Raw genomic sequence first — 26,085 nt, forward strand, 5'->3', positions numbered from 1 at the left:
CCCTGCTAATGTGCCTGGGAAAGCAGTAGAGGATGGCCCAATTCCTTGGGCCCCTGCACCTGCATGGGAGACCCGGATGAAGCTCCTGGCTCCTGGCTTCCATCTGGCCCAGGCTCAGCTGTTGAAGGCATTTGGGGAGTGAACCAGCAGATGGAAAAGCGGATGGAAAATCTCTTCCTGTAATTCTTACAAAATAAATCAACAAGGGGCCATATTGCCTGGCTGACGACATTTAGCCCAAAGCAGACAGGCACTTCAGCTCCCCAGGTGAGGTCCTGGCTACTGTGAAAGGGGCAAAGGGGCCAGCGCTGTGACACCAGCATCTCATATGGGCGCCGGTTTGAGTCCCGGCTGCTCCACTTCTGATCCAGCTCCCTGCTTGCACATCTGGGAAAGCAGTGGAGGATGGCCCAAGTCCTTGGGCTCCTGTACCCCCATGGGAGATCCAGAAGAAGCTCCTGGCTCCAGATTGGCCCAGATTCGGCTGTTCTGGCCACCACTGGATGGAAGACCTCTCTTTCTCTCTGCCTTTGCCTCTCTGTAACTCTGCCTTGCAAATAAATAAATCAATCTAAAAAGGAAGGAAGAAAAAGAAGGGGGCAGGGCCCACAGAGACCTCCCCTCCCGTAAGTCAGATCCGTCGGTATTCTGGGTTCCTGTGCTCCCCACCACCCTCGTCAAGCCGCCCGAGCAGGTGCAGCCAGCACACCTGGGCAGCTCCCCAACCACGGGCCGCCCCCTAACCTCCCCAAGCAACAAGGCCAAATGGGCGTGTGTACAGTTTTAAAAAAAGGATCGGCTTTTAATTTACAAGAGTTCTAAATGTACAGAATTCTCCTTTAAAAAAATCCTTATACACAATAAATACAGTACAAAAAAATTTATCTTACAGTACTAGTTTTGTCTCCGAGATTTCAAAATGTGGCGCGGGCGGCTGGAGGCAGGAAGGGCAGAGGAAGACTGGCTGCGTGGCGGGGGCATGGGGGGGGGACCCCGGTTTTGCTCGGATCGCGGTGGAGCCGCAGCTGCGGCTGGGTGCGCGGGCGTGCTCTCGCCTGGACGCGCGGGCGCACAAGGAGGCAGCGCACGCGCCCGGGGGAGCCCCCGTCCCATCTGCGGATTCCTTCTGCAGCCTGTGCGGTGGCGGTGGGGGCTGGGTGGTCTGGAAGGACCCTCCCTGGCAAAGGCTTGCGCGCGCCCCGCAAGGCGACGGATGTGGCAGGGGGCGCACAGGCAGGCACTGGCACTCCGGAGGGAGCCCGCCTGTGGCTGGGCGGGGCGGGGGCGGGTACCCCGGGGCCCCCTCCCCCGAGTCCGTGCCCTGCCCGCCCCCCCACGCCGGCGCTCCGCCCCGCGGCGGGGGTTGGCGGCCTTCACGAAGGCAATAACTTAGGCGGGGGAGATGGGCGGGTCCCGGGCGGCCCGCTGTTATCTGTTCAACGTCCTGGCGCCCAGGCCGCCGTTGTGGCTGGAGGGCGGGTAGGCCTCGGGCCTGTGCGGGGGCGGCGGCGAGGAGGCGGGCGCGGGCGCGGGCGGCCGGCCGGGCGCCTGCTGCAGGTTCAGGATGCTGTCGATGGCGCTCTGCAGGTGCTCGGTGAGCGCGTCGTCCTGCGGGCTGTCGCTGGAGAAGCTGGCCTGGTCGACGTCCGGAGACTCCGACTTGCGCCGCTTGGTGGGCGGCGGCGCGGGTGCCTCCCAGCCGGGGTCCCCGCCCTGCGCCGCGCCGGTGTGGGCGGCCGCGGGCTCGCCGGGCGCAGCGCCCTTGAGCAGCCGCTGGTACAGCTCGTCCTCCACGGCCGCCAGCTCGCGGATAAGGCCGCTCGTGGCCTCGTCCACCTTGGCGGGCGGCGGCGCGGGGCTGGCGGCCGCGTGCTCCCGGTAGCTCTTGCGCAGTGGCAGGCGCGGCCCGTGCGCTGCGTGCCCTGGCGGCTTGCGGGCTGCGGCCGGCGGCGGGTGGTCAACCGTGCCGTTCATCTGGCCCGGGGCCGGCGGCGGCGGGGGTGGCGGCGGCGGCGGGGGCGGCGGCGGCGGCGGCGGGGGCGGCCGCGGTGGGGGCTCGGCGCTCTGGGGGGCGGCGGGCGGCGGCGGGGGCTGGTGCACCGGGTCCAGCGCCGTGTTGTGCACGACCTTGCTGAGCCCGGCCTCCTGCTTGATCTTGAGCTTGAGGCCGATGCGGCTCCGCGCCTCGTAGGTCTTGATGGGCGGGCGGTTGCGGGAAGGCATCGGACCGTCTTCGTCGGCGTCCAGGGACGAGGCGGCGGACGACGAGGAGGACAGGGAGGCGGAGGAGGCTCGCGCCCAGGTCACCGACGGGGAGCCGCCCGCCCCGCCGTGCCGGATCACGAGCTTGGTGGGCAGGTGTGGTGGCGGCGGCTGGCCCGAGGCGGCGGAGGCTGCCGCGGAGCCATGGCCTGGGACCCGGTGGCCGTCGGAGGCGGCGGACGCGGGCAGGCCGAGGGCGCGCGAGGAAGACACGTACTCGTCTGCGGGGGGAGGGAGGCAGAGAGACCAGCGGGTGTTAGGAGGCCCGCGCTGCCCAGCCCTCGCCCGACGCGAGTCGGACACCTGTGCTTCTTGGGAGTAATCCCTACCGCCTGATTCCAGCAGGCTGCCTGCCCGGGGACCCGCCGGGGACCGCTCCAGAGCGCACGTGCCCCGGCAGCGGCAGGGGGCTTGGGAACGGGCGCTGTGCACTGCACCTGACGGACAGGTGTGTACGCGGAGGCAAAGTAGCTCACTAGAGCCCTACGCAGCCCTGTGCTGAGGCTCATGGCTCCCGCCCTCCCCCACCGCTGACCCCCTGCACCGAGGTGTTCTCTAAGTACCAGTGAGCAGGATGTGGGGGCCCAGCGGGTTGAGCCAGCTCCTGGGACAGTAGCGGCCAGTAAGATGCCTATTTGCTGCTGCGTCTCCCATGCAACCCCGGCCAGCACACCTGGGAAGGCAGCTGAGGACCGGCCAAGGACCGGCCAAGGACCGGGCCCCTGCCGCCCACGTGGGAGACCCGGATGGAGTTCCCGCTCCTGGCTTTAGCCTGGCTGTTATGGGCACTTGGGGGAGTGAACCAGGGAGAGGAGATGTCTACATGTCTCTCTCTGTCACTCTGCCTTTCAAATAAAGTATTTTTAAAAACACCCATGTGGGACGGGTGCTACGGCATAGTAGGTTAAGCGATGCTGGCATCCCATCGGGCTCTCTGCTGTGGCCTGGGAAAGCAGCGGAGGATGGCCCAAGTGCTTGGGCCCCTGCACCCATGTGGGGGACCCGGAAGCAGCTCCTGGCTCCTGGCTTCGGATTGGCTCAGCTCAGGCTGTTGCAGCCAACTGGGGAGTGGATCAGTAGATGGAAGACCTCTCTCCCTGTTTGTAACTCTGCCTCTCAAATAAATAAGAATTTTGACCACTTTTTAAAAATGAGGGGGTGGGCATTGAGCCTAGTGTTAAGACACGGGGGTCCCACGGCAGAGTGCCCGGGTTGCATTCCATGACTGACAGCCGGAGTGGCTGGGCTCCAGCCTCCCAGCCTCGCAGGGAGGGAAGCAGCAGACAGGAGCTGGCCCTCTCTCAGATTCAATAACCAACAGGAACAGTGTGTAGATAAGCCGGGGCCCAGGGCAGAGGGCAGGGCGAGGGCCCAGGGGAACTGCAAAGTCCCTGGGGCTGGGGCTGGGGTGAGGCAGACCAGGCCACCAGGTGTGATGGATCGATGGATCGATGGATGCTCTCAGAGCCATCAAGTGCGGGGAGAGGGGCTGAGACCAGGGCCCTGGCTAGCCTCGCCCGTCCAGCCACCCAAGACTGAGGGAGAGTGACTCGGGCGCCCCCTAGCGGCGGCGGCGGGGAAGGCCACGCACCTGGCTCCCTGATGGAGCACCTGGCCCCCTAGGCCGCCCTCGGCGGGACCCTCCGGCCCGCCCTGCCCCTCTCACCGGGCTTCTCCTTGGCCAGCTGTTTATCCAAGGCAAGGGTGGTCTTCTCCTCCTGAATGAACATCCGGTCGATCATGACCATCTCAGCCGAGGGGCTCACCCTCTGCGGGGGAAGGGAACAGGATGAGTAGGGGGGTGGGGAGGGGGAGGGGTCGCGAGGGGTGGGGGCGGGGCGGGCACCCTACCCGGGACTCCTCGAGGAGCAGGAGCCGGTATTTGTTGAGCATGGCCTGGGTGCGTTTCAGTAGCTGTGTGGACACCGTCTCAAACTCCTCGTCCACTGCCAGGAGGGAAGGCGAGGTTGGGGCGGTCGGGCTCCCGCAGGCGCAGGCGGGCGCGGGGCAGCCCCCGCCCCGCCCCGCCCCCCGCGCGGGCCTCACCTTTGTGGTAGTCGCTGGGGGAGGGGAGGGCGCCCTGGTAGACGTGGTAGGGCAGCAGGCGCTGCAGTGCGTCCCGCAGGGAGGGGAAGGCGGTCTTGCAGTCGGGGTGCAGGACGGAGCCCTGATGTTTGTGCAAATGCTCCAGGAAACTGGGGTGCGGAGGGGAAGGGGAGAGACCACACGCGGAGGCGGGGTGAGGCCCAGGGGACGCTCCCCGACCGCGCACCCTCAGCACAAAGCGATCCCCGGGAAGTGCGGGGTGGCGCGCGCTGAGAGGCACAGGTGTGTGCTGTGGGCACCCTCATGTTACAGTAAGGGAAACTGAGGCCGGGCTGGGGGGCGGAGTCATGGTCCCCAGCACTCAGGAGGCAGAAGCCAGCGCCGGAAAAACCCGGGCTCCCCGCTAGTCTGCGTCCCGCCGCCAGGGGTCAGTGTGTCGCCACCTGCCTGGGGCCCGGCGACCCCGCGAGGCCGGCCGGTCGGTGGGGGTCTCCCGTGGGGGTCTCGGCCTCAGGCCCAGCCCGGCCTTCACCCTGTGCTGAAGGCCGGCAGCCCCTGGCCACAGCCAGCCTTGCCCACCCGGTGTCCCAGCCCCTGGCACAGGCTGGGAGCTGAGCATTTAACAAATGCTGGTGAGGAAGAAGGAGCAGGCAGGAAGGCAGGCCAGCACGGACTCCTCCCCCGTGCACCCCCACCTCGTCCCCATGCCTCCCCCAGGTGCACAACCCGCATCCTGCCAACATCTGCCTGCCTGCCCAGACACCCACCCACCGCTGCCCCTCCCCCCTGCCCATTTCTGTCCCTGCACCCAAACTTGCACCCACTTATCTCAAACACCGGGGGGTCTACCCACTGGGTTCTGCCTGCCCACCCGTGAGGCTGCCCACCCGTGAGGACTGATGGAGAGCTGGCACAGCCCACACACAGCTGACCAGGGCTCAGGGCGGCCCCCTGGGGAGGCCGGGGGCGGGGCCTGGGCATGGGGGCTGCCACTCACCAGGCCTCCTTGCTGGGCTGCAGGGCGGGGGCTTTCTTCAGCTGCGGGAGAGAGGGGAGGGGGTGTATCCAGCGTGCACTGGTCTCCGGCTTCCTGGGTTCTGGCTCCTGACCTCCTGCTGTGTCTCCCCGACTTGGGGCTCCACCGCAGGACACACACACACCCCCGCCCTCACCCCTCCTACTCCTACCTCCTGTGTGCCACCGCACCCTCACCCGTCTGAGGGGTCTTACCTGCAGCCCGGACGTGCTGGCCTTGCCCACGCCCAGGGTTGGAAGGCTGCTGGCAAAAGCTTTGCTCTCGGTGGGAAGCAGAGGGAGGCCTGGGGTGGGGGAGGGGGGGACACAGGGCCGGGGGGTCACGGCACAGACAGAGGCCTCTCCTCCTGGGCCTGCAGCCCCCCAGTGTCCCTGGGGTCAGGGAGTCAGCCTTCCCTCCCGTACCTCCCCCCAGTGCCCTGGGCGTGCACACCCCCAGCCCTGCCCCAGCCCTCCCGCGTGGCCACCTCTCCCCTACCTGTTGTGGCCATGGGTGCTGGGGCAGGGGCGTGGCTGGGGGCAGCAGGGGTCCCGGAGGGGGCCTGGCTGCTGACCAGCACCGAGGCAGTGGGGCTGGCGAGGGTCTGTGGGGCGGCGGGGGCCCCGCCCGCTTTGTTCTGGAGCAGGATCCCGGGCGGCACCTGAGGGCGGGAAGGCGGTTGAGGGGCTGCGGGCAGAGACACGGGTGGCGGATAGGCAGGCAGGAGGTGGCCGGGCCCCTGGCAGGTTACCTGGTGGAATCTCTCCAGGAGGGCCTTCGGCTGGGGCAGGGTCGGGAAGGGGGCGGCCACCATCTGGAAGGTCCGCGGAGGCGGCGGGGGCACCGCGGGCTCGGGGACCAGGTGGAGGGTCGGCGGGGGTGTGGGGGACTTGTGGGGCCCCTGGCCGGGCGGGAACTGAAGCTGAAAGTCAGATGGCGCGGGGGCCTGCAGCCTGGAGGACGCCTCGGAGGAGGCGGCAGCGGCGGAGGTGGAGGCTGGAGGGAGGTGGGGGGCGGCGGGCAGCGGCCCCTCGGGCGGCTGGGGGCCTGGGGCGGTGGGGGCTGGGGTGCTGACAGGCGGGGGGACACCCAGCTGATTCTGGATCACGAAGATGCCCGGCAGAGCGGGTGGGGCCTGGGGTGGCGGGCAGGGGTGCAGGGCGGGCTCCGAGGGTGGGCGGGACAGACTCTGGGGCTGGGAGGGCGGGCGCGAGTGGGGGCGGGAGGGCGGGCGGGAGGGGGGCCGGGCAGGGTGCGGGGAGGGCAGGTGGGGGCTGTCCCCCAGAGGGGCCTGGTGAGGTAGCGAAGGGGACGAGGAGGGGCCGGGGCCCTTCAGTGGAGCGGCTGCCGGGATCTGGGCGGGGAGGAGAGGCAGGGGTCAGAAGCTGCCTTGGCCGCCCCCTCCCCGTGTTAGCCAGCACCTCCCCCCCCCCCCCGGCCCTGCCCCTCCTGTGGCTCAGGCCCCAGGCCCTGCCCCTCGGTCCCTCCCCGCCCCTCCAGTGCCCTGGGCCCCGCGGGGTGGGTGGCAGCAGCGGAGGAAGCAGGACAGCAGTGAGGACACGGCGCCCAGCGCCCAGCGGCAGGAGGCCAGGGAGCAGCCAGCGCAGCAGCGGGGGAGGGGCGGCAGGCAGTGTCCCCTTTGCCAGCGCCTGCCTGCTGTGTGCCGGGTCCCGGGGCTGGGCTCCCGACCACAGCTGGGGGCACCTTCTGATGCTAGCACCTGAGTCCGGGGCCCCCTTCCAAGTGTCCAGGACCTCTGCCTCCGTGTGCCTGGGTGGCCCTGGCTGAAGGTGCCGGCATGGGGGTGCAGGCAGGCGACACCGGACCCTGGGACTAGCTGTGCTGACACGCATGTGGCAACCTCACCGAAGACATGCCTGGCTGGACTCTGCCCTCAGAACCGACCGTGGAAGCCACAGTTGGCACCAGCTGTGTACCCAACACTGGGCTGGTGCCTGACACTTGTGCCACGGAACCCGCAGCCCAGCAGTGGCCCCTCTGACGGCACAGACGGGCACCGGCACTGACTCATGGAATCTGAACAGGGCCCTAAGAGCAGTGGCAACCCTGGACCCATTTTACAGATGAGAAACTGAGGCCAGGGGCGAGAGGTGGAGCTCCAGCTTTGGGCCCCTTCCCTCCCCGCTTGGACACGGCTCAGAGACTCAGGAGGACCCAGCTGGGAGCCTCCTACGTGGCTGCCTCACGATTCCTGGCTACCATTAGCTGTGGCCTCCAGGATGGGTCCAGCATCCCTCCAAGCCCCGGCAATTCCAAGACAAAAACATCTCAATCAATCAATCAATCCACCCAGACGTCCACAAAGGTTTACCACCTCTGAGGGGGGGGTGCTCCTAGCATGGACATGGCTGGAGGAATGTCCCCTGGACAACCCTCTGCAAGCAGCTTGTGGGGGGCGCTTTGGGAGGGTCATGACCTTTGACCTGATAGCCCCGCCTCCAGGAAGCTGATGAAGAACACAGGGTGGGGGGTGATGCAACAGAGGAAAATGGAAGACCTCCAAAAGCTGGCTGCAGAGGGAACTGAGAGACGAGCAGCTGCCGGGCCACACCCCACGCTCCCAACACTGCGTGGACGCTCAGGAAGAGGCCACAGCACCTGGCCACACGGCAAGGAGCAGCCACTGTGCATGCTGGCCACGCGGCCAGCGCGATGGTTACGCAGGAGAACACCTCGTTATCAAGGGCAGGAAGACAGACGGACAGACACACAGAGCTCGCTCCGCAGATGCACACAGCAGCTGGGGCTGGGCACGCCCACATGGGCGCAGGCACCCAGGGTGTGCCTGAGCAGGAAGCTGGGGTCGGGGGCAGAGCCAGCACTGGAGCCCAGGCCCCCCCTCGCTTGACACTGTGGCAGCCGCGGCAGGCAGCTGAGCCAGGCCCCTCGGGCGCACTCGCGACTCATCTGGGGCTGCCCACTCTGGGGGGGCGGCTCCACCACTGAGCGTTAGCAACCAACATGTGTGGGAGCTCCTTGTGCTCATCCTGAAACTTCTAGGTGCTTGGAATTAAAAAAAAAAAAAAGATCTATTTATTTGAAAGGCAGAGTTTCAGAGAGAGGAGAGAGAGAGGTCTTCCATCCGCTGGTTCACTTCCCAAATGGCCACAGTGGTCAGGGCTGGGCCAGGAGCTTCAATCAGGTCTCCTATGTGGGTGAAGCGGTCCAAGCACTTGGGCCATACTCCACTGCTTTCCCAGGAGCATTAGCAGGGAGCTGGATCAGAAGTGGAGCAGCCGGGACTTGAACTGGCACCCATATGGGATGGTGGCACCGCAGGTGGAAGCTTGACCCACTGCGCCACAGCGCTGACCCCTATGCTTGAAATTTAAAAGTGGAGAAAACGTGGGGAGCAGACGTGTGGCCCGACAGCTAAGACTCTGCATCCCACACTGCGTTCCAGGCTCCAGGATTCGGCCCAGCCCAGCCCTGGCCATCACAGGGATTTGGAGCAAACCAGTGGTTCAAATAAATAAGAAATAATTTTAAAAATGCAAAGTTCAAAAGCATCTCCAAATCCAAACATTTCATTCACGTTACAAACGTTCACGTGCACGCACACACACCCTCTGAACACTTAAGTAGCAACCCAAATGACAGACTGGAGGTATAAAAATCTCCAGCTCACAGCACAGATATAAAGAGAGGTCATCTCATATGTAAAGAGCCTCTAGAAATCACTAAAAGTAACAACCAGCACAAAGAAGGAGGCAAAGGATCGGCTCAGATGCTGCACACAAAAACACACGAAGAGCTTAGGCATTTCAAGAGGTACACGGCATCACTTACAACAACACACAGGTACATCTGAGCGCCTTGGGGGTCCATATTTACCCTTCACATTAGCAGTAAGCCCTGTCTCGCACAGACACTCCCGGGCACAAATGCACATTTGCAAACAGGCTCCAGGAGGCAAGCAAATTCGTCCAGGCATGTGGGGCGCATCGGTGGCAATGGAGGCCAGCGCCTACACCTACATGTGGCCACACACGCACACACACTGTGCACAGGGTGAGCGCTGATGACCTTGGCCAAGGAGCAGGGAAGCCCGCCCTGGGAGCCCACCGCAGTGGGCACTGCGCTGCCTTCTGGGTACTAGCAGGAGAGACTTCGGGCGAGGAGGTGCCCTGCGCTGCAGAGGCACAGAGACCTGCAGGACACACAGCAGTGGCAGGCACCGGGTGCCGTGGCAATTCTGCCCGGGGCTCTCGCGGCACGCATCAGAGCGTCTGGGCTGAAGTTCGGCTCCGCTCCCAACATCAGGTCCCTGCCCATGTGCGCCCTGGGAGGCAGTGGGGACGGTTCAAGTGCATGGGCCCCTGCCACCCACCTATGGGACCTGGATGGAGTTCCCAGATCCCGGCTTTGGCCTGACGCAGCCCTGGCTATTGGGGGATGAACCCATGGACAGGAGAATTCTTTGCCTTTCAAATCAGTAAGATGGAAATGAAAAACAAAACAAAACGAGCATAAGTCAGTGGTTTGTCGGAGGGGGAGGGGGCTGTGGCAGTGGGGCAGCAGTGGGCTAAGGATGGAGGCATGGCTGGGACACTTGCCCTGCACTTTAAAAAAAAAAAAATACTTTTGGGGCCGGCACCGTGGCTCACTTGGTTAATCCTCCGCCTGCGGCGCCGGCACCCCATATGGGCGCCAGGTTCTAGTCTTCCAGTCCTCTTCCAGTCCAGCGCTCTGCTGTGGCCCAGGAGTGCAGTGGAGGATGGCCCAAGTGCTTGGGTGCCTGCACCCGCGTGGGAGACCAAGAGGAAGCACCTGGCTTCTGGCTTCGGATTGGCGCAGCGCCGGCCGTAGTGGCCATTTGGGGAATGAACCAATGGAAGGAAGACCTTTCTCTCTGTCTCTCTCTCACTGTCTATAACTCTACCTGTCAACAAACAAACAAACAAACAAAAAAACAACAAAAAAACCCCAAACTTTTGATGATTGGGGCCAGCGCTGTGGTGCAGAGGTTAAAGCCCCAGCCTGCAGTGCCAGCATCCTGTATAGATGCCAGTTGCTGGTTCAAGTCCCGGCTGCTCCACTTCCTATCCAGCTCTCTGCTAAAGTGCCTGGGAAAGCAAAGGAAGATGGCCCAGGCCCTTCGGCCTCTGCCCACGTGGGAGACCCGAATGGAGTTCCAGGCTCCTGGCTTCAGCGTGGCCCAGCCCTAGCAATTGTGGGCATTTGAGGAGTGACCCAGCGGATGGAAGATCATTCTCTGTGGCTCAGCCTTTTAAACAAACAAAAATGAATAGATAAATTTTTTTTAAAAAGGGGGGGGGGCCTATTACACAGTTAACAACCGCCTCCTTCCAGTAGCATGGGGAGGGGATTTCATTTCCTTTGTCCTTTTCAAAGTCTTCTAAATTCTCAGAATTTGCATGCAGTCATTTTTATCATTTTTGTTAACTAGCATGGGGGTCTGTTAGGTGGCAGCCATGTGCGGATGGAGGGCGCTCCTCCACCTCCTGGCCCGGCACAGGGCAGCGCGCGGCAGCCACAAGCAGGTGGAGTGCAGCTCTGAGGCCCGGGGCTCCCCGGGCACAATGCTCTCCACGGACACCCCGACCCCCAAGCCTCTAGAAACCCACCCAGGCCGGCGCCGCGGCTCATTTGGCCAATCCTCCGCCTGCGGTGCTGGCACCCCAGGTTCTAGTCCCGGTTGGTCCTCTTCCAGTCCAGCTCTCTGCTGTGGCCCGGGAGTGCAGTGGAGGATGGCCCAGGTCCTTGGCCCCTGCACCCACATGGGAGACCAGGGGGGAAGCGCCTGGCTCCTGGTATCAGATCAGCGCATCGCGCCAGCTGTAGCGGCCATTTGGGGGGTGAAGCAATGGAAAAGGAAGACCTTTCTCTCTGTCTCTCTCACTGTCTAACTCTGCCTGTCAAAAAGAAAAAAAAAAAAAAAAAGAAAAAAAAAAAGAAACCCACCCCAGGTATGTGCAAAAGGCACAGGCATGGGCACACCACGGGAACCCGCCCGGGCACTCGCCATCCGGGGACCACGCGCACAGTCCCACCCTCTGGGACTCGGTCAGCCACACGGTGAACATATCGGAGACGCCTGTGTGCACTGACCATTCCTTTCATCAATCCTGAAGCCGGGGGTGGGAGCTCTCCTCTCTGCCCCGGGCTCTGTGGGTCTTCATCACGTCCCTCGTGGGCCACACAGAACGACCCCCTTGGAATCAGCCTGCTATCCATTCCCTGAATTTGCAAGGACCCGGTCACAGGGCTCCCAGGGCCTCACCCGGCCGGCAGCGTCTGTGGGTCTGGGGACCCTGGCGGGCCTCGAGGGACGGACATGCTCCCTGCCGGCCAGTCCGTAGGATCCCCCAGCTAGGAATAATCTTAATTTTATTTCTTAAGGTCTTATTTGGCGGATTGATTTTATCTGTCTGAAAGGCAGAGGGACCGAGAGGGATCTGCCAGCGGCTGGTTCACTCCTCAAATGTTCGCCACAGCCAGGGCTGGGCTGGGCTGGGCTGGGCTGGGCGGCAGCCAGGAGCCCAGAGCTGCAGCCGGGTCTCCCAGGTAGGTGGCAGGGGCCCAGGCACTTGAGGACCCCCTGTTGCAACTCAGGGTGCACGGCGGCAGGCAGCTGGACCGTAAGTGAAGCAGGGACTTAAACCCAGGCACTACCATAGCGGCATCTTCACTGCCAGCGATGCCAACCCTTACATGTTTAAATGATTGGAAGGGGGAAAAAAAAAAGACTTTGTGACTCATGAGAACGACACAAAGTTGCATTTCAGGGTCTATAAATAACTGTTGGCTGGCGCTCCTGCTGGCTGACTGACATGGTTTCTAGCTGTCTAAAGCGCTGCTGTCATTAGCAGGAACTTGAAGCTCAACCCTGCTCTATGCACTTCCCAGCCACAGCCCCGTGTTAACTCCCAACCCTACAAAGCAGCTCTTGCTACTGCCCTCGTCGTACAGCGGGGGAAACCGAGGCGGAGACGCGAGCAACTCGCCCACAGTCCCCCACAGTGCCTGGCTCCCCGCCCCCCCGCCCCAGCGGTGCCCGCTTGTGATGGCGCGGGCTGCGGCCAGCATGTAAAAGGCACAGAGGAAAGAGAAGAGACCGGCGGGCAGCACACAGCGCGGCTCCCGTTCCAGCCCGGACTGGCAGGCAGGCTGAGAATTCTCGGGGCCGCAGCAGCTTTGGTTCCAGGGGTGTGGGGATTTCGGAACGTCCGCGCCCGGGGAGCGAGAGGTCTCGGAGACGGCCCCGAGCCCGTCCCCGGAACGCACCGCCGCTTCCCGCACACCCAGCCTGCGGGTCATTTCGCAGACTGTAAGTGACTCTGCGCACGGGAGTTTCACAGGAGCCTGCTTTCTCTGGCTGCATGGAGTCTGAGCTCAAGAAACTGGGGGTACTGGCGCTGCCCAGCTGAGGTTTAAACAGGAGGCCACTTGCAAAGTGCCTGGAACAGCAGCCGGACACGACAGGAAGGTCACTTCCTGTTATGTTAACGGCCACAGCTGCCTAGGTTTCAAGCTGGCTCCAGAGACCTTCAACATGGTCTCCGAGCCACTGGCATCTCGTCCCCAGGGGCTACAGCAGCCACCTCCTGGCCCCTGCTGGGCAGCTGGAGGGAGGGTGGACCATCAGGGACTCAGGCTCTGCCCCTGGCCTCCAGCCCAAACTCCTTGCTTTGGCGCACAGGGCCCCACCAACTCTTCCACGCCATCTCCTTCCATCTACTGCTCTCCTACTGCTTGCTTGCTGTTCCTTGCTCATCCCAAGTCGGCCCCTGCCTCAGGACCTTGGCACATGCCACGCTCCCACCTCTTCCTTCCCAGAGGCCTCCTGCCCACACTGCCGAGAGCAAACAACACTTTTACCCGCTGGGCTGGTGGCGAATTGCAGCTCCTCCCCTTATTTATTCAATAAACACTCGCAGGGTGCCCACTACCTGCCAGGCTCTGAGTGGCCACTGGGACGGAGCAGACGCGCGCGCACACACACACACACCACCTCCTGGAGTTTACGTGGAGTGGGAAGAGAGGGCCGGGGAAAGCCAGAAGGAGCAGCCACAGACCGGTTCCCGGCAGCCTATCTGGACCTGCTTCAGTTTTGCTATTTGAAAGACAGAGTGACAGAGAGAGATTTCCCATTCACTGGTTCACTCCCCAAACAGCCACAACAGCCAAGACTGGGGCAGGTCCAAGCCAGGAGCCAGGAACCCCATCCGGGTCTCCCATGCGGGTGCAGGGGCCCAAGTACTTGAGCCATCATCTGCCGCCTCCCAGGTGCCATCGCAGGGAGCTGGTTCAGAAGTGGAGCAGGGGGGCTTACCTGGGGTGCCGGCGTTGCAGGCGGCGGCTTAACCTGCTGCACAGCGGCAGCCCCCTGCCTCCGATTTAACAGTGAGAGGCAGGGTGGGTGCCTGGTGCGGCGGGAGGCTGTGCTCGCGGATGGCCACGTCCTGCGCCGCAGTGCCAGGTGCAAGGCCCAGCTGCACCCCTGATTCCAGCTCCCTACTAATGGGCACCTCAGCAGGCAGCAGGGGACGCCAGAAGCGCTCGGGGCCCCACCACCCACGGGGAGACCCGGATGGGGTTCCCGGCCAGCATCGGGGCGCAGTGGGTTAGGCCGCAGTCCCTGACACCAGCTTCCCACATCAAAGACCCAGTTTGAGTCCCGGCTGCTCCATTCCGATCCAGCTCCCTGCTAATGCGCCTGGGAAAGCAGCGGAAGATGGCCCAAGTGCGGATGGAGCTCCTGGCTCCTGGTTTCAGGGTGGCCCAGTCCCAGCCGTTGTGGCTGTTTGGGGAGTGAAGCAGCAGATGGAAGACCCTGCTCTCTCCGACTTTCAAATAAATAAACTTCAACATCAGGCCAGTGAACGTCTCTCCAGTGCACAGTCTGTGCCTAGCAGCCACGAAAAATGCCTCTTTTTTTTTTTTTTTTTTTTTGACAGGCAGAGTGGACAGTGAGAGAGAGAGACAGAGAGAAAGGTCTTCCTTTTGCCGTTGGTTCACCCTCCAATGGCCGCTGTGGCCGGTGCACCGCGCTGATCCGATGGCAGGAGCCAGGTGCTTCTCCTGGTCTCCCATGGGGTGCAGGGCCCAAGCACTTGGGCCATCCTCCACTGCACTCCTGGGCCACAGCAGAGAGCTGGCCTGGAAGAGGAGCAACCGGGACAGAATCCGGCGCCCTGACCGGGACTAGAACCCGGTGTGCCGGCGCCACAAGGCGGAGGATTAGCCTAGTGAGCCGCGGCACCGGCCGGAAGATGTCTCTTAAGAAAAAAACAATGCATGGGTTTCTTTTTTTTTTTTTTTTTTTTTTTTTTTTTTTTTTTTTACTTTGCACCAGAATAAAGTTCTGTTTTCAGTCCACTCCCACAAGCTCTGTGAAGCACCCCTGACTGTGAATTCGTTTACTCCACCCCGAAGCGCCCTCACATCTGGGTATAGAATTCAGACACCAGCTGCTCAGGCACAGCCCCCCGGAGGAATCACAGCTGTTCAAGCCCGAGCTTGTGCTGATCGCGTACTACCACCCCGGCCTCTGTGACGTCCCTCCTCCTCCTTCTCCCTGTCCGCTGTCCTTCCTGGACAAGTACAACACCTGTTCCTCCAGGACACAGCCTACCCTCCCCTCTCCTGTGAGACAAAAGGCTAAATTTCTTTGATATGTAAAGAGTTTCTACGAATAAACAAGAAAATGATCGGCAAGCCAAGTGCGAAAATGGCAAAAGGTAGGAACAATTTCGTAGAACAGGAAGTACAGAGAGCATTGAACCACAATTTAAAAATAACCTAAAGCAAAATACTATTTTCCACCTATCAGACTGGTCAAGTTCAAGAAAACAGATGCAAACTGTGAACAGCTGAGAAAGCTCGAACCCAGCTGTGGCCCAATGTCCATCAACAGTACAAACGCGCGTGTCTGCAGGCCCTCCCACTTCTAACGCAGTCTGTACAGGTTTGCTCGCAACAACCAAGGACAGGAAATGACCCACAAGCCCGACAACAGGGACTGCTTAGAGGAAAACGTGCCGTCTGCACGGCGGACAGCTTGGCGGCTTTCAGAAAGGTGAAGAACCATCTTCCAGGTCAACTTTCAAAGGACAGGAGCAAGGTGAGGACCACAGGAGAGTGTGCTGCATTTTACAGACGTGGAGGAGGAAATCCACGCACGTGACCATCTATGCACAAAACAGGATGCGAGAAGCCCCAGCAGGAGGCCACAGGTCGAGGCCACGGGTCAAGGCCAGGGCTGGTCCCTGCGCACCTAGTCTACCACCCGTGGACTCTCCGAGCATGCTCCCTGCCCGGACGTGGACATCACCACCTCAGGGAAGACCCCCTTTCCTGCTGTGTGTCTTGCAGCCCTGTCCAGCGTGTGGAGCCCTCCCCCTGCCTGCCGGGGGCGAGGAGACACAGGCAGTGCGGGGTGGGGGTGGCAGTAGGAGACGACAGCACCTTTCCCCAGGTCAGCGAGACAGAGGCAGGCAGGCCGGGCGCGAGGAGGCGGACAGCAGTGAGGGGGTAAGGGGGCGAGGCTGGGGGCTGAGCTGAGGACAGAGGCTGCTGGGGTTCCTCTACCTGGGGGGCCGGCACCGGGGAAGCCTGGCTGTCGGGGGCCTGAGGGCCGAGGCCAGCTCCTTTGGCGACGGGGGTGGCCGGGGCTGGGTCTTGGGCAGGAGGCGGGGCGCTGACTATGACCGAGGCGGGCACGGAGAGGTGGGGGCCCTCTGTGGAGAGAGGCTGCTGGCTCCTCTCCTGCAACGGGGCAGCCCGCACAGGGGTCAGAAGGCCACGCCCGGGGACCCCGTCCACACCGCCCCTGCCCCAGGGCTGCAGAGCAGGGGGTGGCGGGCGCAGCAGCGGGACCCGGCTGGCTGGTCCCACCCCTAGCCCGCCTGGCCCTCCTGCTTTCCTGACCTGGCCATCACGTTCACTCAGTCATTTGCTGTGCACTCCGAGACCCCTCCCCGCCTGTCAGCCCATCCCTCCCCGTGGCTGTCAGCCCGCGGTCTGTCCAGCTCAGCCAGGGGTGGCCACGTGTCAGCCCCACCCCACCAGACCCTGGCCAGCCTCTCTCAGCTCTGGGGTCTCCCAGTTCCCAACACCCCTCACCCTCGCCCGGGCCCCGAGTACCTGGGGCAGGAACATCTGCACGGAGTCCTGAGTGAGGATGGCTGTGGTGGCTACAGGTGGCGGCTGCCCGAGGACCATCTTCTCCGGGCTGGACGCCAGGCCCGGGCTGGGCTGGGGCGTGCTGGCCTGAGGCGGGGCGGTGGCCGCAGGGGCCGTGGCCTGCGGGGACTGCTGCACCTGCGGCTGCTGGAGGCCCAGGGGCAGCGGCGTGCTGGCTGCGGGCGGTGCTGGCGGTGCGGGCTGCACCGTGAGGACTGGGGTGGCCTCCCCGGAGGCGGCGGCAGCAGGTGTGGCGGGCTGCACCAGCCCATCGGCGGCGTTGAGCATGGCCACGGCGCTGGGGGGCAGGGTGACGCCCTGCAGGACGGTGGTGGCGGTGGGCCCCGCGGCCGCCGGCTGACTCTGCGTAGGCAGGCTGCCCGCCGCCAGCGACACGGGCATCTGGAAGAGCGCGGGCTGCCCCACCTGGATGGGTGCGGCCGAGAGGATGTGTGCGGCGCTGTGCGCGCCCGAGGGCGGGGCCAGCACGGGGCCCAGGCTCAGCGGGGCCGCCAGGTTCTGGTTGGTGAGGATGGGGTTGGCGATGAGCTGTCCGCCCGCGTGAGGCGCTGCGGCCGCCGCCAGGATCTGCCCGCCCACGTTGGCCGGCAGGGCGGAGAGGGGCTGCGGGAGCTGCACGGCGGCGGGGGCGCCCGGCAGCAGGAACTGGTTCTGGCCGGGCAGCATGTGCTGTGCGGGGATGACGATGCTGCTGCCCTGGTTCAGGAGGTGCACGCTCATGGGTTTGCTCAGCGCCCCCGGCGGCTGCGGCGGCGCCGCCCCGGTCGTGGTGGCGGGCGGTTGCTTGAACACGCTGGCCTGCAGGGCCGGCGCGGGGAAGCCGGACAGCACCACGTTCTGGCCAGCTTTGCCCGCCGCCATGAAGGTCAGGTTCTGTGGCGCCTTGGGCTGCGGCGGCAGCGCGCCCGGCTCGCCCTGGATGGTGAGCGTGGCACCGGCGGGCGCGAAGGGCTTGGGCGTCAGCTGGTAGAGCTTGGGGGGCAAGACCCCGGCCGGCTTGGGCTGGATGGGCGTGGGTGTGCGGTGCAGGATGACGTTGGGTGCCGGGACCAGTGGCGCCGCGCCGAGGCCCGGGGCCACCGCCAGCGGCTGTCCCGAGGGCGCCCCGCCGGCTGCGGCCGTGGCGGCGCCCGCGCCCGCGCCCGCAAACACGGAGTTCCCGTTGAGCGTGGTGGCCACGGCGGCCGGGAGGCTCTTCTGGATGACCAGGCCGGCCCCCTGCGGGGAGACGCCGGCTGAGGCCAAGGTCACCGGCTCCGAGGGGCCGGCCGCCGAGGCCAGGTAGCCGCTGACAGGCACCTGCTTGGCCAGGAGCTGAGAGGCGGGCGGGTTGAGCGCCATGACCGGCTGGCCGACCACCTGGATGGGCGCCAGGCCGAGCGTGGCCGCCGTGGCACCCCCGGGGCTGCCGTTGGGCAGGCCCTGGAGGCCCGGGATGGGCTGCAGGGTCACGTTGCCCAGGCCCACGGGCTGCAGGAAGGGCTGGACGCTCAGGGCCTTGTTGACCACGTCCTGGGGCGGCACCAGGGCCTGGTGCGTCAGCACGGTGGGCGGGGCCTGCAGCCCCAGCAGGTCTGCGCCGCCGGGGAACAGGGCCTGGGGCCCCGCGGCCACGGCTGCAGCGCCGGCGGCCCCCGCTGGGCCTGCCCCACCGTCCGCCGGCTGCAGCGTGGGCAGCTGAAAGGGGCCCAGGTCCAGCTCGGCCTCGGCCTCCAGCGTCTGCTCCGTGATGTTGGCCTCCTGGAGGCTCTGCTGGAGGATGTCGCAGGGCTGGTCGGCGCCCCCGCCGCCCGCCGCCCCGCCCCCCGCGGCGGGCGAGCCCAGGATGTCATCTTCCAGGAAGTCCAGGTCCACGCTGGGGGCCGGCTGGCTGGGCTCCGGGTTCAGGTGGTTACCGGAGGCTTCTTGCACGTGGAGCTGAGGCCGGGGAGGGTAGGAAGGAAGGAGGGAGGTTAGCAAGGGGTGGAGCTCAGCCGGGGCCGCAGGGCGGGATGCCCGGGCGGCAGAGCGGCTGTTTCCGGAACATTCCGGCCTGGCTGCCGCTTGCCCTGGCCTGCGTTTCCCTATGGCACCTCTCAAAGGTTTAAAAAAAAAAAAAATCAGGTTTTTTTGCTAAGCTGTACCAGCCCGCACCACGCATCTGGGATTCCAAATCCCAGAAGAACCCTGGAACCCACCGGCCTCACGGCGTGCCCGAGTCACGTGCCTCTTCCTACGTCTGACCGTGGCACACGCACACGCACCGCAGCCCCTGTCCAGAATCTCAGTGATTCCAGCTCTGATGCACGCCTGGCCCCACAGCGGTCCGAGGAGCTATGACGTTTCCAGCGTGCACTGTGTGTGACATCGCACGCGTGTATGAACTCGGGCAGCGGGGCTGGTGCTCGGGGACAGGTTAAGCCACCGCCTGGGATGCACATCCCAGTGCCAGCTCCAATCCCGGCTGCTCTGCTTCTGACCCAGTTCCCTGCTAGTGGCCTGGGAAGGCGTCAGACCCGCGTGGGAGACCCGGATGGAGTTCTGTGTTCCTGCCTTTGGCAGGGCCCGGCCCTGGCTGATGCAGCCATTTGAGAGACTGAACCAGTGGATGGAAGACCTCTCTCTCTGCCTCTCAAATAAATAAATAAATAAATCTTTAAAAAATAAAAAGAATGTATATCATGCAAAGCTCCGCAGTGGTGTCTGCTTGTGGGACGTGAATCTCAAGTTCTGGGTGGGCGTTTTACATGGTGGCTTAAGTTGCCACTTGGGACACCCAAATCCCATATGGGAGCGCCTGGTTACTCTGCGTCCAACCCAGCTCCCTGCTAATGTGCACCCTGGGAGGCAGCAGGTGACAGCCCAAGTACTTGGGTCCCTGCCAGCCACGTCCCACGTTCTGGGCTCCTGGCTTCAGCCTGGCCCAGCTCTGACTGTTGTGAACATTTGGGGAGTGAACCAGCCAATGAAAGATTTCTCTTTCTCTCTGCTTCTCTCTCTATCTTTCAGATAAAAAGAATGAAAATAAATTAAAAATGTAAAACCAGTTTGATGTAATAAAACAAAAAAGATTCCAAATCAACCCACATGGCAGGCTGTGGTGCCCAGCCCCGAGCAGGTGCATACGAAGCGTCCTCTGCTACCCCACTGTCATCATCGCCACCCAAGGAGGCGGGCGGAGACTATGTGGCACAGCAGCAGAGGGAGAGGCGAGCGGGACAGGGCAGGGGGACAGGGGAGCGACTCCCAGCCGACTGCAGGCCAGGCAGGGCGCTGTGCCCTCGGGGCTCCCAGTGCGAGCAGAGCGCCTAGGACCGGTTCTGCAATGCACTGCCCCCAGGCGTGGCCGCACTCAGAACCCATGGGGGCCTCACAGCCAGGAAGGAGTGAGAGCGACGATGGAGGATGGCCAGCGGCAGCCCTGCGGAAGTGTCACTGTCGCTGGCTTACAGACGCGGCCCCCTTGCTGCTGTGTTTCTGGATTTAAACATTGTGCCACTGGAAAGTTAACATCACAGCCACCATCAAGGCCACAGCCGGTGGGGTGGGGGAGTAGGAGGCCTCGGTCCCTGGGAGCCCCAGAGCGGGCACCTGCCACGACTCCCACACTGCCCTGTGGGCCCTCGGCTGCTGCTCTGGGACTGACTGGGGCCGGCCTCGCCCACCTTGGCCCAGAGTCCTCACCTCTGCTCTCGCCTGTGCAGCCCGCGTGGCCTGGCAGCCACTGTCCCGCCTCTACTCCACGTGGCCCTCCTCCCAGCAGGGACCTCCTGGGGACAGGCCGGAGCCTTCCTCTCACCCCCCAACCCCACCTCCCAGGCCCTCGTCCCCCTCCCCTTCCCCTGGCTGCCACCACCAGCCGCGGCCACTTACCCCCGGGCCTTCATAGAAGGCACTTTGGGCCTCCCCGGGATTGTCCAGGAGGTCATCACTATCAAGCTGCAACAAGACCCGCCCCACCCAAGGTCAAAGGTCAGCGGGGCAGGCCCGCGCTCTAGAACAGAAACCAATTTAGTGTTACTCAGGGCAAAAAGACGAGGGGTAAGGTGGGGAGGGGTGAGAAACCCTCCCTGGAAGAGGCCCCCGGGAAAGGGGTTGCAGGCTCGAAACCCAAGGTGCTCGAAAGGGAAGCCTCTGGCCTGACCTCCAGGGAGTGCACCTGACTGCAAGGTGTGTACCTGACCCGCACCTGACCCGCACCTGACCTGCACCTGACCCGCACCTGACCCGCCTGCCTTGAGCCTGGGAACCCTGCCTCTGCTTCTGCCCGAGCAGCACCCCGTGCCTGTCACCCTCAGTGCCCACACTGCTTGCCTTGGGAGCTGTCGCCGTGCCCCCTCCTCTCAACAGCGTCCTTCCTGCCCACAGTTGGGCACCTGGGGGGGAGGGGGCAGGGATCTGCTCTGATTCCCAGGGTCATCCTCAGCCCCCAGAACCGGGCCGGACCCCGCGTGAGTGCCCACTGAACATCTGTGTGTGGCTGGGGCCACCCTCGCTTCTCTCGCAGGGCCCAGCTGTCCATCCACAGCCCCACCTGGCCTTCTGGAATCTTCCCGCAAACAACCCAGCCACTCACAAAGCCAGAGCCCAGCGGCCGTGTGGATGCGTTCTCTCCCCTTCCATACCGAGTACACAAGCAACTCTCACTGATTCCAACTCCCAAGCAGCCTCCTGGCCACCTCGTCCCATCCCAAGCAGCCGCCGGCCACCTCGTCCCATCCTGCTCCCGGCGGGGCCCTGACTCAGCGATTGGCTGCTGCTGACTACGGTTCCACAGAGGTGGCAGCGTCAGGGAGCTGGTCACAAGACATGCATGGCTCCCTCCTTGCTCTGTCTGGAGGAAGCCAGCTGCCGTGCTGAGGACACTCTTGGTACGGACCTGGGAGGTACAGTGGGGCCCTGCAAGCAGGCACTCAGAGGACTCCGGCCCAGCCATAGCCTCGCCTGTGACCTCACGTGAGTCCCTGAGCCGGGCCCACCCAGCTAAGCAGCTGCCCCCAGCCTGCGAACTCTTGGAAGTTGCTCGGGGCCCCACAGCTCTGTCCCATTCCACTGCTGAACTGCCCATCAGAGCTGCTGTTCAGAACAAAGCCCCCCTGCATCGGGGTCTCCCACACCTTCACGACCTGGAGAGGTCTGGCTCCAGTCTCACCTCCTACTAGTTTCCTCTTCAGTTAGGTCCTGGGGGCCTCGCTTCTGTTCCACGAACCTACCTTCTCTGCTTCCTGCTCTCACCTCCGTGCCTGTTCCCACTCCCCGCCAGGTATCCTGCACACCTCACCTGCAACATCACCCCCTAGGGCGGCCTGTTCCCATCTCACTAGCTGGAGACCCTGTGCCCTACTGCCTTGACAACCTTGGCTACGCGAGCAACATTCATCTTTATCACGCTCTGCACGGCGCCTTTTGCCATCATCTTCCTGAGTGGTCGGCTTGTTAACCGAGGGCATGCCTGCGGCTCACCGCCCCAACTCCAGCGTCTGGCTCACAGACGGCACGGCATGGGGACGGTGTCTACTGAATCGAGGGGCCGTGTCCCTGCCCCACCCCTGCCCCCCACCCCAGAGAACGCCTCTCCCCCCACCTAGTACTTGCCTTCTCGGATCCATGCAAGAAGTCGTTGAGGGCCTGAGGGTCACTGGAAGAGAGAAGGGGGGAAGCCACTGAGGGGGGGCAGCCGGGAGGCAGGAGAGAGCAGGAGTAGGGTGGGGGAGGGGAGCCCACTACTCACCAAATCACGTCCAGTAAGCATCTCCCGTCCTCATCATCCATCGCCACTGGATGGGGTGGGGCAGGAAGAGGGCGAGGGAGACAAGGTTAGACCCTGGGGCTTGCCAGAATCAGGGGAGCACCCATGGGGCCATGTGGGGGTGAGGGAGCACTGCCCAGGTACCCTCCCAGACAGAGACGCTTGCCGGAGACAGCCCCCCCCCAAACCCCATCATCATCCGATGATGACGATGACGATGACGAAAGTGATAAGGAGCCCTGGCTGTGTGTGGGCCCTGAGCTAAGTGCTGTGTGCCCACTCGGCTGTAGGGCTCCCAGCAGGCAGGCGGCAGAGCCGGGCCTTAAACCCTGGCAGTACAGGCCCCAAGCCTGGCTTTCCGCTTCCACGCTGTTCTGTCTCCCTGAACACAGGGTCAGGCCCAGAATCTTGAGGTGCAAGGGTCTGTCCCACAGATGGAGGGCTGGGCGGCAGGTTCTCAGAGGAGGGCAGGGGCAAGGAGCCCCGGGCCGAGGAAGGGAGAGGACTCGGGAGAGGCTGCGTCATTGGTGGGCACGGTGAGGGTGAGGATGGCCACCACTTGCTGAGCTTGGTCCCCTTCCACAGGGCAGGGACGGGGCAGCACCAGCCTGTCCCTCAAACCAGGAATCCACCCACACCCAGCCCACTGGAGCCTCAAACAAACAGCGTCCATCCAGCCTGGCTCCCACCCCCCACCTCTCCCCTTTTCCCAACACCCAAGCTGCCAACACCATGCTGCCGCTGCCCGGCACTCCCTGGGCCAAGCTTGACCTGACACTGAAGGCGGGGCACAAGGAGAACGAGGCCTGACAGCTGAGGATCCCCCCCCAACACACACCAGATCTCACATGTACCCTTGGCTGGTTCCCCGCCCCCCCAACACCCGCCTAACACCCCACCCCACTTACCCCAGCCCCTGCCCCCATGCTCAGCAGGTGGGGGACCCGATGGAAACCAGGGACCCCGGGTTCCCTACACCAATCTCGCTCCCCTTCCCTGTATACACCCCATCCTGGCTGCATCTGAGGCCCTGTTCTCTCCAGCCCCAGACCCCACGCCACCCGCCTGTGCTCCTTGGCGGGGGGGGGTAGGGGTGGGGGGGGTCACCTTTAGACCCCGCCCCCCCCCCCCAGCCAGTGGTGGAAAAGGACACAATCTGCAAAGATTTGGAGAAAAGGAACAGCAGGGAGGATGCGGGCCAGGCCTGGCCAGGGAAGGAGGGGCAGGAGGGGCCGGGCCCTGCGGAAGCATCACCCTCCCTGCCCCTCCCTCCCAGGGCCAGCTGGGGCAGAAGGCAGCCGGCTCCTCCCAGGTTACCTGTGCTACAAACGAATCATGAAGGGAAGGAGGGGGTGTCCGCTCCAGGTCTACGCGGGGCCCCCCGCAGGGGACTTGGAGAGCGTCCTTTTGGGGGCCAGCTGCGGGCAGAGAAGGAGAGAGAGGCCATGAGTAAGTCGGGGAGTAATGGGGGGCAGACAGCCAGGGATGGGGGGGATCACTGGAGGGAGGCTGAAAGGCAAGGTCTACAGAGGATAGGATAGATGGTTGCAAGGGCACGACACAAGGCTACGTGCCATCACATGCGCACACACACGTGTACACACCTGTGGTTAACCTGCATCTACAAACAGTAAATGAAAACACTCCAGAAATAAACAACTGGTCAGCTGGAGCTGTCCTGGAGGTCTGGGCTGTATACATTGTAGCAGTGTCACCAGGCTTGTGTGGACCCAGGCTTCATTTACTTTATGACATGGCACTGTTACAACTTTACCATTCGTTTCTCTTGTTAATTGCTTGAGGTGCCTGGTTTGCAAGTTAAGCTTTGGCACAGGTGCATATGTTATGTATAGAGAAAACACAGTATATGCACAGGGCTTGCAACCATCCGCCAGGGGTCTTAGAGTACCCAGAGGATAAGAAGGGGAAGACTGTCCCAAGTCCCTCAACTGGAGAGTGGCCAGGCCGGGATCTGACCCAAGGCAGGCTCACAGCCAAGTCCCTGCCCTTAGCTACTCGCCCACAGACAAGCCTGGAAGCAAATATGGCAAAAACGTTTAGCAAGCACCACAGGGCTGGCTGCTGACGGTGTGCATGGCTTTGTCATCTCCCAAACGCCTGGGATGTCTCAGGTTTGAAAAAGTGAGATGGGGTAACGCATTCTGGGGACACCCAGCAGTGTCCCCTCTCGCTCCCGGGTCCCAGACCCCAGAAGGACCTGGACAGCATCTGGCTGTCACAAGACACAGGACCAGGATCCCTGCCCGTGGAGTGCAGGTGCACGGAGGAGCCTGTGGCGGGCCCTGTGCCCTGGCTCTAGCTTTGGGTGTGGCCTGGGCCCCAGGAACTTCACACCAGCAGAATTAGGGACAGGCTGGGGGATGTTTCCTGCAAGGGGCATTTCCAAATGAGGTCCTCCAGGAATTTCAAAGGGGGAGGGGCCAGAGCTCCAGGTCAGAGTTTTTGTTCCCAGGCTTTTACTCCAGTTGCAGTGTGGAGATGCTCTGGGGAGACAGAGACTGGGCTCTGGGATGCGTGAGGGTTACATAACTGATTGAAACTGGACGGCCCAGGAACATGGACTGTAATTTATTTTTAAATGAAACTTAAACGTAGAGAGGAAGCAGCACCAGCCAGGGCTGCTGGCAGCAAGGTGGGTGACGGGACCTGGGGCTGGGTTACACTGCTCCATCTCCTTGGCGATCGCGAAAGTTTGCAGCAAGGTTCAGGCACCCAGGCACCCAGGTTGGCGTCTGCATCTCCCACCAGTCTAGCCCTGACCGGGACTAGAACCCGGTGTGCCGGCGCCGCAAGGCGGAGGATTAGCCTAGTGAGCCGCGGCGCCGGCCAGAAAGAAAATTCACCTCACTCATGCATCTGCCGAGGTCTGTGTCCTGGGTGGCACCCCACCAGGAGACAGAGCATATGGCAGGTCAACAGGCAGCTGTGAAAACCCCTTCTTTCATTCCGGGGGCAGCAAGGGCGGGGTCAGGGGGAGTGAAAGGGCATTGATGAAGCACCTGTCCTGTGTCCAGCAGGGGGCGCAGCTGAGGAAGCCGGAAAGAGCAGACACACACCCGGCCTGGGCTGGCCTTGGACGACCTCCCCACCCCACACAGGGGCTGGGGTTGGGGAACAACCACGGGGCCATCTGCCCGCAACCCCAGCCCCAGGGCAGATCCTATGGGACTGGGGGAAAACAGGAGGGGACCCAGGATGCCCTCCAGGAGTCACAAGCTCTGCCTGGGAGCCAGGAAGCTGCCCCAGCCCGGAGCCCACGCTGCCCACAGCCCAGAGTGACTCCCAGCCCAGGGGGGCGGGGACAAGGCTGACTCAAGTTCAACAGCAAACAAAGACTCTAAGGCGCTCAGGGCACTGGTCTGATCCCACTGCAGAGCCAGAGTTCCAACCCTGACCCCATGGTTGTGGGACCTCAACTCCTCCCCACCACGCGATGAAAAGCAGGGATGGTGGGGCCCAGAAACCACGGCCAGCCCTGGAGAACAGTGGCGCGGCGACAAGGACACGGTGCCTTCCCAGGACACCGCGGGGACGCCCGTCCCCGGCCTGCAGTGCCGTCACCGCTGTCACTGGGAGCCGACAGCCAGAGCTGAGTCCTGGTTGAGCTCCGGAGTCAGGGGCATCCTCACTTCCCAGTGGTCCTCGCGTAAAGGCCCCGATCTACAGCCTCGCCCGGCTGGGGCTCCCGCCTCACTCCCCGAGGCTGACGCTCCCGGCGCAAACAGCTCTGCGTCGGGCTTTCTCAAAGGCTGGGTCACACCTTGAGCAAGCTGGGCACAGGGATTTCTACTTTTTTTTTCTTTTTGACAGGCAGAGTTAGACA

At 63.4% G+C, this 26,085-nt stretch overlaps 1 protein-coding gene across 5 annotated transcripts in view; it reads right to left on the minus strand.

Annotated features, from left to right (window-relative positions):
* Nucleotides 1–776: 776 nt before the first annotated feature.
* Nucleotides 777–26,085, minus strand: part of BICRA (BRD4 interacting chromatin remodeling complex associated protein) — a 60,102-nt gene continuing 34,793 nt past the window's right edge. For 2 of the 5 annotated variants that reach the window (XM_051837346.3, XM_051837345.3), the window contains exons 2-15: nt 23,559–23,659; nt 22,224–22,269; nt 22,088–22,130; nt 20,366–20,431; nt 16,454–18,430; nt 15,899–16,075; nt 6,075–6,677; nt 5,822–5,984; nt 5,539–5,627; nt 5,306–5,346; nt 4,309–4,457; nt 4,114–4,208; nt 3,929–4,031; nt 777–2,483 (exon numbers count right to left, since the gene is read on the minus strand). In XM_051837346.3, the coding sequence (XP_051693306.3) occupies nt 1,429–2,483; nt 3,929–4,031; nt 4,114–4,208; nt 4,309–4,457; nt 5,306–5,346; nt 5,539–5,627; nt 5,822–5,984; nt 6,075–6,677; nt 15,899–16,075; nt 16,454–18,430; nt 20,366–20,431; nt 22,088–22,130; nt 22,224–22,264 (4,602 nt within the window). In that variant the 5' untranslated portion in view covers nt 22,265–22,269; nt 23,559–23,659 and the 3' untranslated portion in view covers nt 777–1,428. The remainder of the gene's footprint in view (nt 2,484–3,928; nt 4,032–4,113; nt 4,209–4,308; nt 4,458–5,305; nt 5,347–5,538; nt 5,628–5,821; nt 5,985–6,074; nt 6,678–15,898; nt 16,076–16,453; nt 18,431–20,365; nt 20,432–22,087; nt 22,131–22,223; nt 22,270–23,558; nt 23,660–26,085) is intronic. The other 3 variants (XM_051837348.3, XM_051837349.3, XM_051837350.3) reach the window with 3 other exon arrangements.

The sequence above is a fragment of the Oryctolagus cuniculus genome, chromosome 18, assembly GCF_051225735.1.
Source record: "Oryctolagus cuniculus isolate XC-2025 breed Fujian yellow rabbit chromosome 18, ASM5122573v1, whole genome shotgun sequence".
NCBI lineage: Eukaryota > Metazoa > Chordata > Mammalia > Lagomorpha > Leporidae > Oryctolagus > Oryctolagus cuniculus.